This window comes from Rhinatrema bivittatum, chromosome 2 (assembly GCF_901001135.1).
Source record: "Rhinatrema bivittatum chromosome 2, aRhiBiv1.1, whole genome shotgun sequence".
Classification (NCBI taxonomy): Eukaryota; Metazoa; Chordata; class Amphibia; order Gymnophiona; family Rhinatrematidae; genus Rhinatrema; species Rhinatrema bivittatum.
The window spans coordinates 27,229,252-27,242,066 of record NC_042616.1 but is presented as its reverse complement, the minus strand read 5'-3'; the positions used below and the strand labels follow the sequence as shown (position 1 = coordinate 27,242,066).

At 49.4% G+C, this 12,815-nt stretch overlaps 1 protein-coding gene across 1 annotated transcript in view; it reads right to left on the bottom strand.

Annotated features, from left to right (window-relative positions):
- Positions 1-11,019, bottom strand: part of LOC115083725 (oocyte zinc finger protein XlCOF6-like) — a 47,874-nt gene extending 36,855 nt beyond the window's left edge. The window contains exon 1 of the mRNA XM_029587716.1: positions 10,640-11,019. Within this exon, the coding sequence (XP_029443576.1) occupies positions 10,640-10,930 (291 nt within the window). The 5' untranslated portion in view covers positions 10,931-11,019. The remainder of the gene's footprint in view (positions 1-10,639) is intronic.
- Between the last annotated feature and the right edge of the window lie 1,796 nt (positions 11,020-12,815).

The window sequence follows — 12,815 nt, the reverse complement described above, 5'->3', positions numbered from 1 at the left end:
ACGAGACACAGCTGCAGAGGTGGCAGTTGAAAGTTAAATGTAAAGAGGCCAGAATACGGGAGGGAGGGAGGGGGAGAGACAGTTATAGGAACTCCAATGAGCTGTGAGGGGCAGATATAAGAGCCTCAGATAATTGTTGGGAACTTACAGGAGTGCAGGGGTCTATGAAGAGCATTTATAGGACCCCAAGAGAACTGTGGGGACACAGTTAAAGAAACCTTACAGAGATATGAGGGCAGTTAGGGGAGGTCAGATACGGGAGCCTCAGAGATATGTGGAGATAATGATGTGAGAGGAATGGGACCTGCACCTTGCATTATTGTTGCTAGGCAACGTGAGGCAACTGCAGAAGTGGCAGTTGAAATTCAAATCTAAAGAGGTTTGAAAATGAGGTGGGGGTGGGGCAGCAGTTCTAGGAAATTCAAAGAGTTGTAAAGGAGCATCTGAAGGACCCTTAAAGAATTGTGGGGGCGGTTACAGGAACCCCAGAGAGCTGTGAGGGGCAGATAGGTATAGGACACAAAAAATTGTGGGGGCAGTTATAGGAATCCCAGAGAGCTGTGAGGGGCAGACAGATTTAGGACACATATAGGAACCCACCACCAAGGCTTAATTGGTAGGCAAAAAGGAAGTAGGATGGGGGGGAATGGGGAAATGGAGAAAAAGGTGCGCGTTCTCTCTGATACACACACAGAAACACTCTCACATACATATGCAAACACCTCATGCCTCTTCACTCCTTCCCATCCTCTCATGGCCTTTCAAATGTGCCAGGACATTGCACAAAAATCAAGGCCAACACTCTCTGCTTTCTCTGAGGCCTGGTGGGGGAGGGGGGCAGAAATGATCCTGCCACCACTGACTCTTCTGTTTCTGCAGGGAGCTGGAAATGATTTAAAACCATCAGCTCTACTCTGTGTGGGAGCCAGAACCGATTTACCATAGGAAAAAAAAAAAGGTGGCAGACACCATTCTGACAAATTAAGCCCTGGGTAACAGACACAAAGGAATTGATTAGCACAAGTTTCAAACTTGTGAACTGTGGTGCTTATCAAGGCTACGGTTGAAGCCTTGGAAACTCATTTTTACTCATAAAGTTCCAAACTTGTGTTAAACCTCTTTTTGTGTCTATTTTTTGCTTTGCAGCCTCTGATTCAGTATCACCCCTTCTCCTTTTCTTGTAGAAAAGGAAGGAAGAGGCTGGGTGAGTGCATAGCTTGGCTCTCAACTCTCCTCTTTCCTGCAGTCTGCCTGAAAAGGAGGGCCTGGGTTAGCGGGTAGAGGAAGAAGTTACTATTTACCTGATAATTTCATTTTCCTTAGTGTAGACAGAGGTGCATAACCCACTGGTCCTGAGTCCATCTGTCTACATGCTAGGAAATGGCTGTTCTGTGCTCCAGCCTCACCCCCTCCTACCCTCTTTCCTGCAGGCTGCCTGAAAGGGAGGGGCTGAAAGAGAAAACTGCAGCCACTTCTTTTCAGAACAGAACTGCATCCCAAGCTGTTCCCCAACAAATTAAGCCCTGTAAGGAAATGTAAAGGACAGATAGATATAGGACCCTCAGAGAATTGTGGAGGCAGATACAGGAAACCCAGAGAGCCATGAGGGGCAGATTTAAGATCCTCAGAGAATTGTGGGGAACACATTAGAGTGCAGGGAGGTGTGAAGAACATTTATAGGAGGGCCAAGGGAACTGTGGGGGCTTATGTTAAAGAAATCCTACAGAGATATAAGGGCAGTTAGAAGAGGTCAAGGTAACTATGGGCAGATATGGGGGACTCAGAGATATGTGAAGGCAATTATGTGAGAGGGGTAATTACAGGAGCACCAGAGAGCAGTGGGATTCAGGAATATTAACAGAGCTACAGCAGCAACAGGGGGTGGGGGACTGACAACTCTTGAGGAAGTTATAAGAACTGCACCAGTAAGAGGCTCCAGAGAGCTGTGAGGGGCAGTTACAGGAGCTGCAGCAGGGAGGGCTCCAGAGAGCTGTGAGGGGAGGTTACAGGAGCAGCAGCAGGGAGGGCTCCAGAGAGCTGTGAGGGGCAGTTACAGGAGCTGCAGCAGGGAGGACTCCAGAGAGCTGTGAGGGGAGGTTACAGGAGCTGCAGCAGGGAGGACTCCAGAGAGCTGTGAGGGGAGGTTACAGGAGCTGCAGCAGGGAGGGCTCCAGAGAGCTGTGAGGGGCAGTTACAGGAGCTGCAGCAGGGAGGACTCCAGAGAGCTGTGAGGGGAGGTTACAGGAGCTGCAGCAGGGAGGGCTCCAGAGAGCTGTGAGGGGAGGTTACAGGAGCTGCAGCAGGGAGGGCTCCAGAGAGCTGTGAGGGGAGGTTACAGGAGCTGCAGCAGGGAGGGCTCCAGAGAGCTGTGAGAGGAGGTTACAGGAGCTGCAGCAGGGAGGGCTCCAGAGAGCTGTGAGGGGAGGTTACAGGAGCTGCAGCAGGGAGGGCTCCAGAGAGCTGTGAGGGGAGGTTACAGGAGCAGCAGCAGGGAGGGCTCCAGAGAGCTGTGAGGGGAGGTTACAGGAGCTGCAGCAGGGAGGGCTCCAGAGAGCTGTGAGGGGAGGTTACAGGAGCTGCAGCAGGGAGGGCTCCAGAGAGCTGTGAGGGGAGGTTACAGGAGCTGCAGCAGGGAGGGCTCCAGAGAGCTGTGAGGGGAGGTTACAGGAGCTGCAGCAGGGAGGACTCCAGAGAGCTGTGAGGGGAAGTTACAGGAGCTGCAGCAGGGAGGACTCCAGAGAGCTGTGAGGGGAGGTTACAGGAGCAGCAGCAGGGAGGGCTCCAGAGAGCTGTGAGGGGAGGTTACAGGAGCAGCAGCAGGGAGGGCTCCAGAGAGCTGTGAGGGGAGGTTACAGGAGCTGCAGCAGGGAGGGCTCCAGAGAGCTGTGAGGGGAGGTTACAGGAGCTGCAGCAGGGAGGGCTCCAGAGAGCTGTGAGGGGAGGTTACAGGAGCAGCAGCAGGGAGGGCTCCAGAGAGCTGTGAGGGGAGGTTACAGGAGCTGCAGCAGGGAGGGCTCCAGAGAGCGGTGAGGGGAGGTTACAGGAGCAGCAGCAGGGAGGGCTCCAGAGAGCTGTGAGGGGAGGTTACAGGAGCAGAAGCAGGGAGGGCTCCAGAGAGCTGTGAGGGGAGGTTACAGGAGCAGCAGCAGGGAGGGCTCCAGAGAGCTGTGAGGGGAGGTTACAGGAGCAGCAGCAGGGAGGACTCCAGAGAGCTGTGAGGGGAGGTTACAGGAGCTGCAGCAGGGAGGACTCCAGAGAGCTGTGAGGGGAGGTTACAGGAGCAGCAGCACGGAGGACTCCAGAGAGCTGTGAGGGGAGGTTACAGGAGCAGCAGCACGGAGGACTCCAGAGAGCTGTGAGGGGAGGTTACAGGAGCAGCAGCAGGGAGGGCTCCAGAGAGCTGTGAGGGGAGGTTACAGGAGCTGCAGCAGGGAGGGCTCCAGAGAGCTGTGAGGGGAGGTTACAGGAGCAGCAGGAGGGAGGGCTCCAGAGAGCTGTGAGGGGAGGTTACAGGAGCAGCAGGAGGGAGGGCTCCAGAGAGCTGTGAGGGGAGGTTACAGGAGCTGCAGCAGGGAGGACTCCAGAGAGCTGTGAGGGGAAGTTACAGGAGCTGCAGCAGGGAGGACTCCAGAGAGCTGTGAGGGGAGGTTACAGGAGCTGCAGCAGGGAGGACTCCAGAGAGCTGTGAGGGGAGGTTACAGGAGCTGCAGCAGGGAGGGCTCCAGAGAGCTGTGAGGGGAGGTTACAGGAACAGCAGGAGGGAGGACTCCAGAGAGCTGTGAGGGGAAGTTACAGGAGCTGCAGCAGGGAGGGCTCCAGAGAGCTGTGAGGGGAGGTTACAGGAGCAGCAGCAGGGAGGGCTCCAGAGAGCTGTGAGGGGAGGTTACAGGAGCTGCAGCAGGGAGGGCTCCAGAGAGCGGTGAGGGGAGGTTACAGGAGCAGCAGCAGGGAGGGCTCCAGAGAGCGGTGAGGGGAGGTTACAGGAGCAGAAGCAGGGAGGGCTCCAGAGAGCTGTGAGGGGAGGTTACAGGAGCAGCAGCAGGGAGGGCTCCAGAGAGCTGTGAGGGGAGGTTACAGGAGCAGCAGCAGGGAGGACTCCAGAGAGCTGTGAGGGGAGGTTACAGGAGCTGCAGCAGGGAGGACTCCAGAGAGCTGTGAGGGGAGGTTACAGGAGCAGCAGCACGGAGGACTCCAGAGAGCTGTGAGGGGAGGTTACAGGAGCAGCAGCACGGAGGACTCCAGAGAGCTGTGAGGGGAGGTTACAGGAGCAGCAGCAGGGAGGGCTCCAGAGAGCTGTGAGGGGAGGTTACAGGAGCAGCAGCAGGGAGGGCTCCAGAGAGCTGTGAGGGGAGGTTACAGGAGCAGCAGCAGGGAGGGCTCCAGAGAGCTGTGAGGGGAGGTTACAGGAGCTGCAGCAGGGAGGGCTCCAGAGAGCTGTGAGGGGAGGCTCCAGAGAGCTGTGAGGGGAAGTTACAGGAGCTGCAGCAGGGAGGGCTCCAGAGAGCTGTGAGGGGAGGTTACAGGAGCAGCAGCAGGGAGGGCTACAGAGAGCTGTGAGGGGAGGTTACAGGAGCTGCAGTAGGGAGGGCTCCAGAGAGCTGTGAGGGGAGGTTACAGGAGCTGCAGCAGGGAGGGCTACAGAGAGCTGTGAGGGGAGGTTACAGGAGCAGCAGCAGGGAGGGCTCCAGAGAGCTGTGAGGGGAGGTTACAGGAGCTGCAGCAGGGAGGACTCCAGAGAGCTGTGAGGGGAGGTTACAGGAGCTGCAGCAGGGAGGGCTCCAGAGAGCTGTGAGGGGAGGTTACAGGAGCAGCAGCAGGGAGGGCTCCAGAGAGCTGTGAGGGGAGGTTACAGGAGCAGCAGCAGGGAGGGCTCCAGAGAGCTGTGAGGGGAGGTTACAGAGAGCTGTGAGGGGAGGTTACAGGAGCTGCAGCAGGGAGGGCTCCAGAGAGCTGTGAGGGGAGGTTACAGGAGCTGCAGCAGGGAGGGCTCCAGAGAGCTGTGAGGGGAGGTTACAGGAGCTGCAGCAGGGAGGGCTCCAGAGAGCTGTGAGGGGAGGTTACAGGAGCAGAAGCAGGGAGGACTCTCAGAAGGTTAACAGAACCAAGCTAGAGAGAGGAAAGTTTCCTCTGAGATTAGAAGTTTGAGGTTGACAGTGTCGAATGCAGCACTCGTGTAGTAAGATAATGAGGGCATCTCTTCCACCATCAGCCTGCATCCTAATGTCATTTGATAGAGCAAGTGAAATGGGCTCTGTACAGTGTCCCCTTGTGTCCCCAGAGAGCTGTGTGTGTGTGTGTGGTGTGGGGGGCAGTTACAGCAGCAGCAGGGGGCCAGATTTTGATGAGTGTACCTTGGTCAAACAATCTTCTCAATTTTAGCTAGCATTGGAAGACTGGAGATTGGTTTATAATTGGCTAAAGGAGGAGGATCCAATGATGGCTTCTTTAAAAGAAGAAGACCCCTCGTTACTTTTACACTGATGAGGCAGATGACCAGAAACAAGGGAGACATTCACAATTGATGGAATTGGATTGGCAAGGGCAGGAAAAGGGTTTTTCAAAATCTGAGAGGGCACAGGATCGAGTGGAGGGATCTGAGTAATGAATGAATACCAGCAGCAGAGGATAGGTTAAAGGCGGAGAAGTTACTATCCAAGCAAGAGGGAGGAGACAGCCTAGAAGAATCCAAGCTCTTTTGGATGCAAATTCATTCAATGGAAAAAGCTTGTCCAGAAAATAAAAAGCTGTCAGCGGAGCGAGCAGAGTCAGCAAGTGGCAAAAGAGCTGGTTAATTGGAAAAATCAGCAGTGGTGTTAATCAATTGTTGCAGAAGGTTATCCGATGAATTTATCTTGAATGAAATAAGTTTATTCTTAGAAGAGAGCATCAATTGATAATGCCTATCAACCACTATTCAATTGTCTTTATACTCAATTGTTTTGTTTTTCCACCAAAGACGCTCAATGGTGAACCTGTCATTTAAGCATTCTTAAGACAGAACGGTACCATGTATGAAAGAGTGAGTGCACATGCAGGCGTGTGTGTGAGAGAGGAAGAGAGAGACCACATGGGTGTGAGGGACAGCGTACGTGTGTTTGAGCATGTATGTGTGAGAACATGTGGACATGTTTGTGAGAAAGCTTTTGAGAGAACACTCATGTGTCTGAACGAGCATGTATATGCAATAGTATGTGTTTTTAGCATGTATGTGAGAACATGCATGTTTGTGAATGAGTGTGTTTACGAACCAGCACGAGTGTTTGTGAGAGAGCACACATATGAATTAGTGAGAGAGAATGATTTTGTGCGTGAGACTGTGGTGTAACCATGGCCCATACATTTTGCACTCAGACCCTCCCAATTCTGGTATTTTGTGATCCTCACAGAGCCGAAGGCAAGGAGGTAGCTCACTGTGACAGTGAGAGGTCAAAGAAAGGAGGTGGGATTATCACCCATGTCCTGAATATTAGTGTCAAGTGGGGTAATGCTGAGAGAAGAGGCGGCAACAGGATCAGCATCTGTGGCGCGTGAGCCTCAGAAGATCTGAGGAGGCAGCGTGACCTTTGCTCCAAATGGAACGAACTGAAGAGAGACACCCCCTAAAAAACATCTGAAGATGTATGGATACTTTATCTTTGTTATTAAAATCAAACAAAAGGAAAAAAAACCTAGGGCCCCCTCCCCAGTTTCTGACGAACATAACGAGAGCCCTCTGGGATTGCTTAGAATCCCCCACACCCCTCTCCTCTGCAGAGAAGCCGGGGCATCCCAGGGCTTCTCCACTCCTCCAAACCTGCTGGCGCTTCCCATTCCCACCAAACCCCCAACCCCAAATAAGTTGGCCCTCCCTGGGCCCATCTGCTCCCTACCCCTCTGTAAATACACCAAGGCCAGACCCTATCCAACCACACAGTACCCCTTCCCAAGAGCCACTGGCTACAGCAATGGGCAGGGCTGATCCCCAGTTTCTCTTACCCCATCATCCCCTTTCAAAAGTGGCACTGGCCTCAAGGCCGGCTGTAGCCATGTTGTTTTAACTTTTATTTTAAAAGATTCCTAAGCACCTGTTCCAAAGTTTATAGTGGGGTATATAAAACATACAAATTAAAAACAAAAGCTAATATTTGGGTAAATGGGGAACTATCATCAGACTTTACATTGGCTCGGGGTACTAGGCAGGGTTGCCCCTTGTCCCCTTTATTATTTGTATTATCTTTGGATCCTTTATTACGTATCTTGGAGGATAAGAAGAACATAGAAGGGATTAAAATGGGATCAGCAAAATTCAAATTAGCTGCATTTGCGGATGATCTCTTGTTGCATTTGACAAACCCCATCAAATCTCTTCCAGTTGCTCTTCAGGTGATTGAAGAATATGGTCTTCATGCAGGTTTTAGTTTAAACCTTGATAAATCTGAGGCCATGGTAATAGGTTCTGATGCATCTATACCTTGGTTTGGGAAATTCCCCTTAAAATGGACAAATGATAAAATTAAAATATCTAGGTATTTGGATTCCAAAAAGTCTTTCCAAGCTATTTGACTTAAATATATCTCCATTGCAACAGAAAACTGACAGCTTTCTAAATGCTTGGCACTGTTTCCCACTCTCTCTTATTGGAAGAATACACTTATTGAAAATGACATTATTACCACGTTGGTTGTATGTACTCAGTGTTCTACCTCTTTTACTAACTCAGATGACTATTAGCAAATATCAGAGAGTAGTGACCAAATTTTTATGGTAGGGGAAAAAACCAAGAATTAAACTATCTATCCTAATGAAACGACTATCCATGGGAGGTATGGGTCTTCCGGATTTGAAACTCTATAGATAGGAGACTGGTTGATGGGCACACAATATTTTTCAGACACCTACATCGAAGCACAATTACTTACTCCAATATTGCTTCGTTATGCTTCACATGCTCCTAACGCTTCTTTATCTCGCACAATCCAATCAGATCTGCTTTTACAACCTTTAAGAAGAACATGGATATGGCTAACGCGGAAGAATTCGTTATCTGACAATATCTCACCATTTCTTCCATTTTGTGGTAATCCAAAGTTCTTTTCAGGATCAGATGCATCACGACTTCGACTTTGGGATCGTGTAGGACTCAGATGCATTGGACAATTAATACATACGGATGGATCTTTTCTTACTTTTAAAGAACTTCGTTCTTTTTATAAACTCTCAGCTATTGACAACTATCAATATCTTAAGGCTCGACAATATATACAATCGCTTGGTTCACCATCCTTCATGGACACTTATTGGCAATTTCTAAGTAACTGGTTTGATCTAGAAAACCCCCAGAAACGTTCTATATCATATTTGTACAAACAATTACAGTCTGCATATAAGATTTGGTCCTTGGAGAAGGTGCAACTTAAATGGCAATTAGAACTTGAGCATCCGATATCAGTTGCAGTATTGAAATCTGCATTTGTTAATACGCGTAAAATTACAATCAATACGCTCTTGCGGGAAACTAGATATAAAATTATATATATAATGTACATTTCCCAGCATCAAGCATTCAAAGCAGGTTTCACTAACTCTGATACATGTATCAGGTGCAAAGGAGGACCAACACACTTTTGGAAGAAAGTTTATCATTCTGCAAATAGAGTTGTGGGTTATAAAATTCCATTTTCTTCACTGGTGGCACTTTTCGGAATCTTTCCTAACTCATTCAAAAGAAGTAAAGTCTCGATTCTCTGGATTACAAAAGTTTTTTTGTTAGCTTGCATAAGTTATACTAACAGCCTGGAGAACTTCAGAAGGACCTTCTATATTATTATGGCGTTCTTCTATAATAAATCTACTAACCATGGAAACCATGGCTATTAATCACCTGTCTATCAAGACTAGAAGAGCAATAAACGCAGTCTGGCTTCCCTTTATTCTAACTTTACCACATGAATCTAAAAGTCTCTTTTTAAATCGTATAGATATCTGATATGTGATTCTTATGCTTCTTCGGTGCAGGGAGGGAAAGAGGGATGGGGGGGAGGTAGGGTTATGGGAAGAGGGGTAAGAAAATGGGTAGGGGTAAGAAAATATTTAATAGTATGTAATAGGATATATATTATGTACCAAATTTTATGTTTTGGTAATGTTCATTGTTATATGATATATAATAAAAACAGATTTAACAGAAAAACAAAACCACCACCCACAAAACTCAAGACAAAACCCAGGATTATCAATATTCCTTCTACCTAAACGCCCCTTACATGAATCTTCTGACCTGACATTTCACATTCATAGTCATGGCCGGGACCCCTCTCTCATATGCACATGAAAGTCTGCATGAGATCAAGTTCCTGCTCACTGTTACAGGCACAGACCCCAGCAGCCTTATAATAGTAGTGAAAATAAATCTCTAACAGTACAAGTGCAAGCTGTGATTTCCCCTGATGGTGTTTGTGGCTGGGGTCCAGGCTGCACCTCTCTCTCAGGACATGTAAGGAGGACGTGAGGACTCGGGGCAGATTTGGGTATTTTTAGCTCTGCCTGGAGCTTCTTGTTCCATAATCTGCAGCTCAACAAAAGGAGCAGGAAGATCTTTTCTAGTTTTATTTTCAATACAAATTTGGTTATTTGGAAGAAGAGATCTGCAAAACCTCCCCTGTTGTAACTATCACTCTAACAGGCTGATGCAATAAAGTGCGCTCAGCCTAATACACAAGTTAACACGCAGTTGGATATGGATGCGGTAGACTAACATCCAATGTAATAAAAAGAGATTAGCGAGTCAAAATGTTTAGATAATAGTGCTCGTCAAATGTAAATGCCATTTAGACGAGGCTATTAGCTATCCCCCTCCCCCCCATACAAAAAAAAAAAAAAATAGCTGGTAAACCAGCGCACCCTTTTTAACACAGCAAATTTAATGCCTGCCCTGGAGCTGGCATTAAGTCATACCTGAAGTGACAAGCAATGAAGAAACCCAAGAGATGTGGAACCTGGTGGTAGCAAAGGGCAGCCCCTCCTCCCTCACTAATCCTGATTCCACCCTCTTACCAGCCCCGTGGCAGTTCCCTGGCGGGATTAATGAACTGGAACATGCCAGCCCAGGGAGGATCTGTGCAGCAAGTGTTCTTAGTGTGTAATTGTGCATGTGTGCCCTGCATGTTTCTGTGCTGGAAGCTTTGCTGGGGCTGACCCGAAACTCACTTTATTGGGTGGGAGGGATCGCCTCTGCTTCTGCATTAAAATGAGGCTCTGACCACTACCAGTAATGAAAAAAAATGCCTCTAGGATTTGGAGCTGTTTTTCATCGGGTGCTGTGATATGTAGGTTGGGCTTGCTCTGGCTACTATTGCAGGGCTAAGGACTACTACATCTGGTGGCTAATGCAAGTGTGCTCAGCCAGGTCTCCTGGGCATCTGATTCATTTGAGCACTAGGGATGCGCTATTTCTCCCTAGAACGCGGCAGCTCATTATAATACAGTACAGGGCACCCAGGAGAGGTGGTTGTGCGCGTCTTGGGAAAATGGGCACTCAATGAGCGCCCATTGTACTGCGCGTCTTTTTGCATCGGCCCCTAAGATGTTTTGCAGGATTTTCCCTTGTAAGTGCAAGCTTCTCCTTGCGGGAGGCAGAGGGATGAGGGAGGAAACGTCCCACCTTGTTCTCCAGCGCCTGCAGCCGCTTCGCCTGAGCAGAGATTTCCTTCTCCTGGGTCCCTGAGCGCAGCTCCAGCGAGGAGATTTCCCCCTGAATCCTTTCCAACTTGCTGCTCATTGTGGCTTCCAGCCGCACCAGAACCATCCACAGAGAGCCCAAGGTCCTGGGCTGCAGGGGATCCAGAGCCCGCCCTGCCCCCGGGGGCTCTGCCAGAGGCTGCACCGAGGAGGGAGCGGACCCCTTCCTGCCGGCGCCGGGAGACTTCCCCTTTCTATTCCCCATCGTCAGCATCGGAGAGAGATCGGGCTGAGAAAGTCAAAGCCCTGTGCTCCAGAGCAGGGAGAGGGGAAGCCCTTATAAAACCATCAGTGCCAGTAAGGTTATTTGAATCAGAAGAGAGGGAGGTAGGAGGGAGATTGGGGGAGAGGAGCCTCTGACTGCTGCCACCTACTGCTCCCGCCCAGCACTGACAGCAGAGGAGCGGATCCTGCACATTTCAGCTGAATCCCTCCATTCTCAGTCAGGAGCAGAACTGATAAGGGGGAGATATTCAGTCCACTGCACCCCCCCCCAGTTATGCCAAAAATAAAATCCTTTATTTACACCAGTGACAAGAAGGATGGATCAGGACAGATTCTGTTCTTTATTTCACTTTGACATTCCACCATATCCCTAAAGCAGGGGTTCTCAAGCCAGTTTGGGTTTAGGCTATTCACAATGAATATGCATGAGATGGACTTGCATATTAAATAGGCAGTGTATGGAACGCTGTCTCATGCACGGTCATTTTTGGATAGGGTGGGTGTATCCAAGGGCTGGGATAAGAGCCACTCTTCTAAGTGGAGACTTTCCTTTTCTCCTGCTGATCTCCTTTCTTTTCACCTTCTGGTCGCCTCTTCCTGCCTGCTCTCCTTTTCCTCTTTCCCTTACTTCCTCATATTTGATTGGATTTTTACCTTCTACACCCCAATCAAGGGCTGTGTCTCTAATTCTCACCTTCTGTTTCCCTCCATCCCTGTTCTCTCTAGCTTTCTCTCTCTCTCCCATTACCCTTTCTCCACTCCCTCCTATACTGGGATCTTTCTCCATCTGTCCTCAATTCTCTTTTTCTTCCATCCCCATAACTCACTCTTTTCTCTGTGCCCCCACCCCGCATCATAGGTCCTCTATCCTAGCCTAATTTGTAGACAAAACAGAAGTGGAACTGGAAGGGTCAGGGCCAAATGTAACCTGTGCAAAGGAGCATGACCAAGGCCAGATGTGACCTGTGCAGAGGGGCAGAAACAAGGCCAGGTGTGACCTCCCTCTTGCACACACAAATATCCAGACTCATTCTTTTCACACTTAACAGGCTTGATGAGCACTGGTAGGCAAACGACAGCTGGGGGTTAGGATTTAGGGTAACTGCAGTAAGAAGGACAGGGTGGATAGAATAAATGGGACTCTTTCCCTCTAGCTCTTTCTCTTCTCTGCCCTGGTGACCCTGTTCCTCCATTTTCAGCTCCCCCATAAATTCCCCCATAGTCCTTGTCTCCCATCCTTCCAGAGATCCTAAAGCCCCTAAATTTATCCTCTATCCCAGGTGATCCATGAGCCCCATACACTCCCTGGAAAATCACCCTCTGAAGCAACTCTCCTCCTCTCCCTCCTCAGTCACTAAACTACAGGCCTCCTCTTCAAGCCAGAATCAGCTGGCTTACTTCTACCTGCAGACAGGTGGGCAATGTCGCTGTTCTCTGCCTCCTGGGACAGGTGTGTGAGGCCTGGAATTCAAAAGCATGGCCTACTTCTTTATCTCCGGGGGGGGGGGGGGGGGGAGAGAGCAAGGGAGCAATAATGCATGCTTTCCCTCACTCTCTCTCCCTCCACCACACCCAATCCTATCCCCTCCCATCACATCACTCACACACTGCCCTCCAATCTGATCATCTCACTCACGTCTCAATGTCTCTCACTCCCCTCATTCACACCTTGCAGCATCTTTGATCCCAACTCACTCTTTCCTCCTCTCTCCCATATAACCCACAGCCTTTCCCATCTTTTCACTCAATCTTTTGCTTTCCCACATATTTTTACAATGTTACTAGATATTTATTCTCGCTATAATCATGCCGAGCATTCACCTACGTCCTGTTGACGAGTTACTATTATTTTATTATTATTATCTATGTAATAT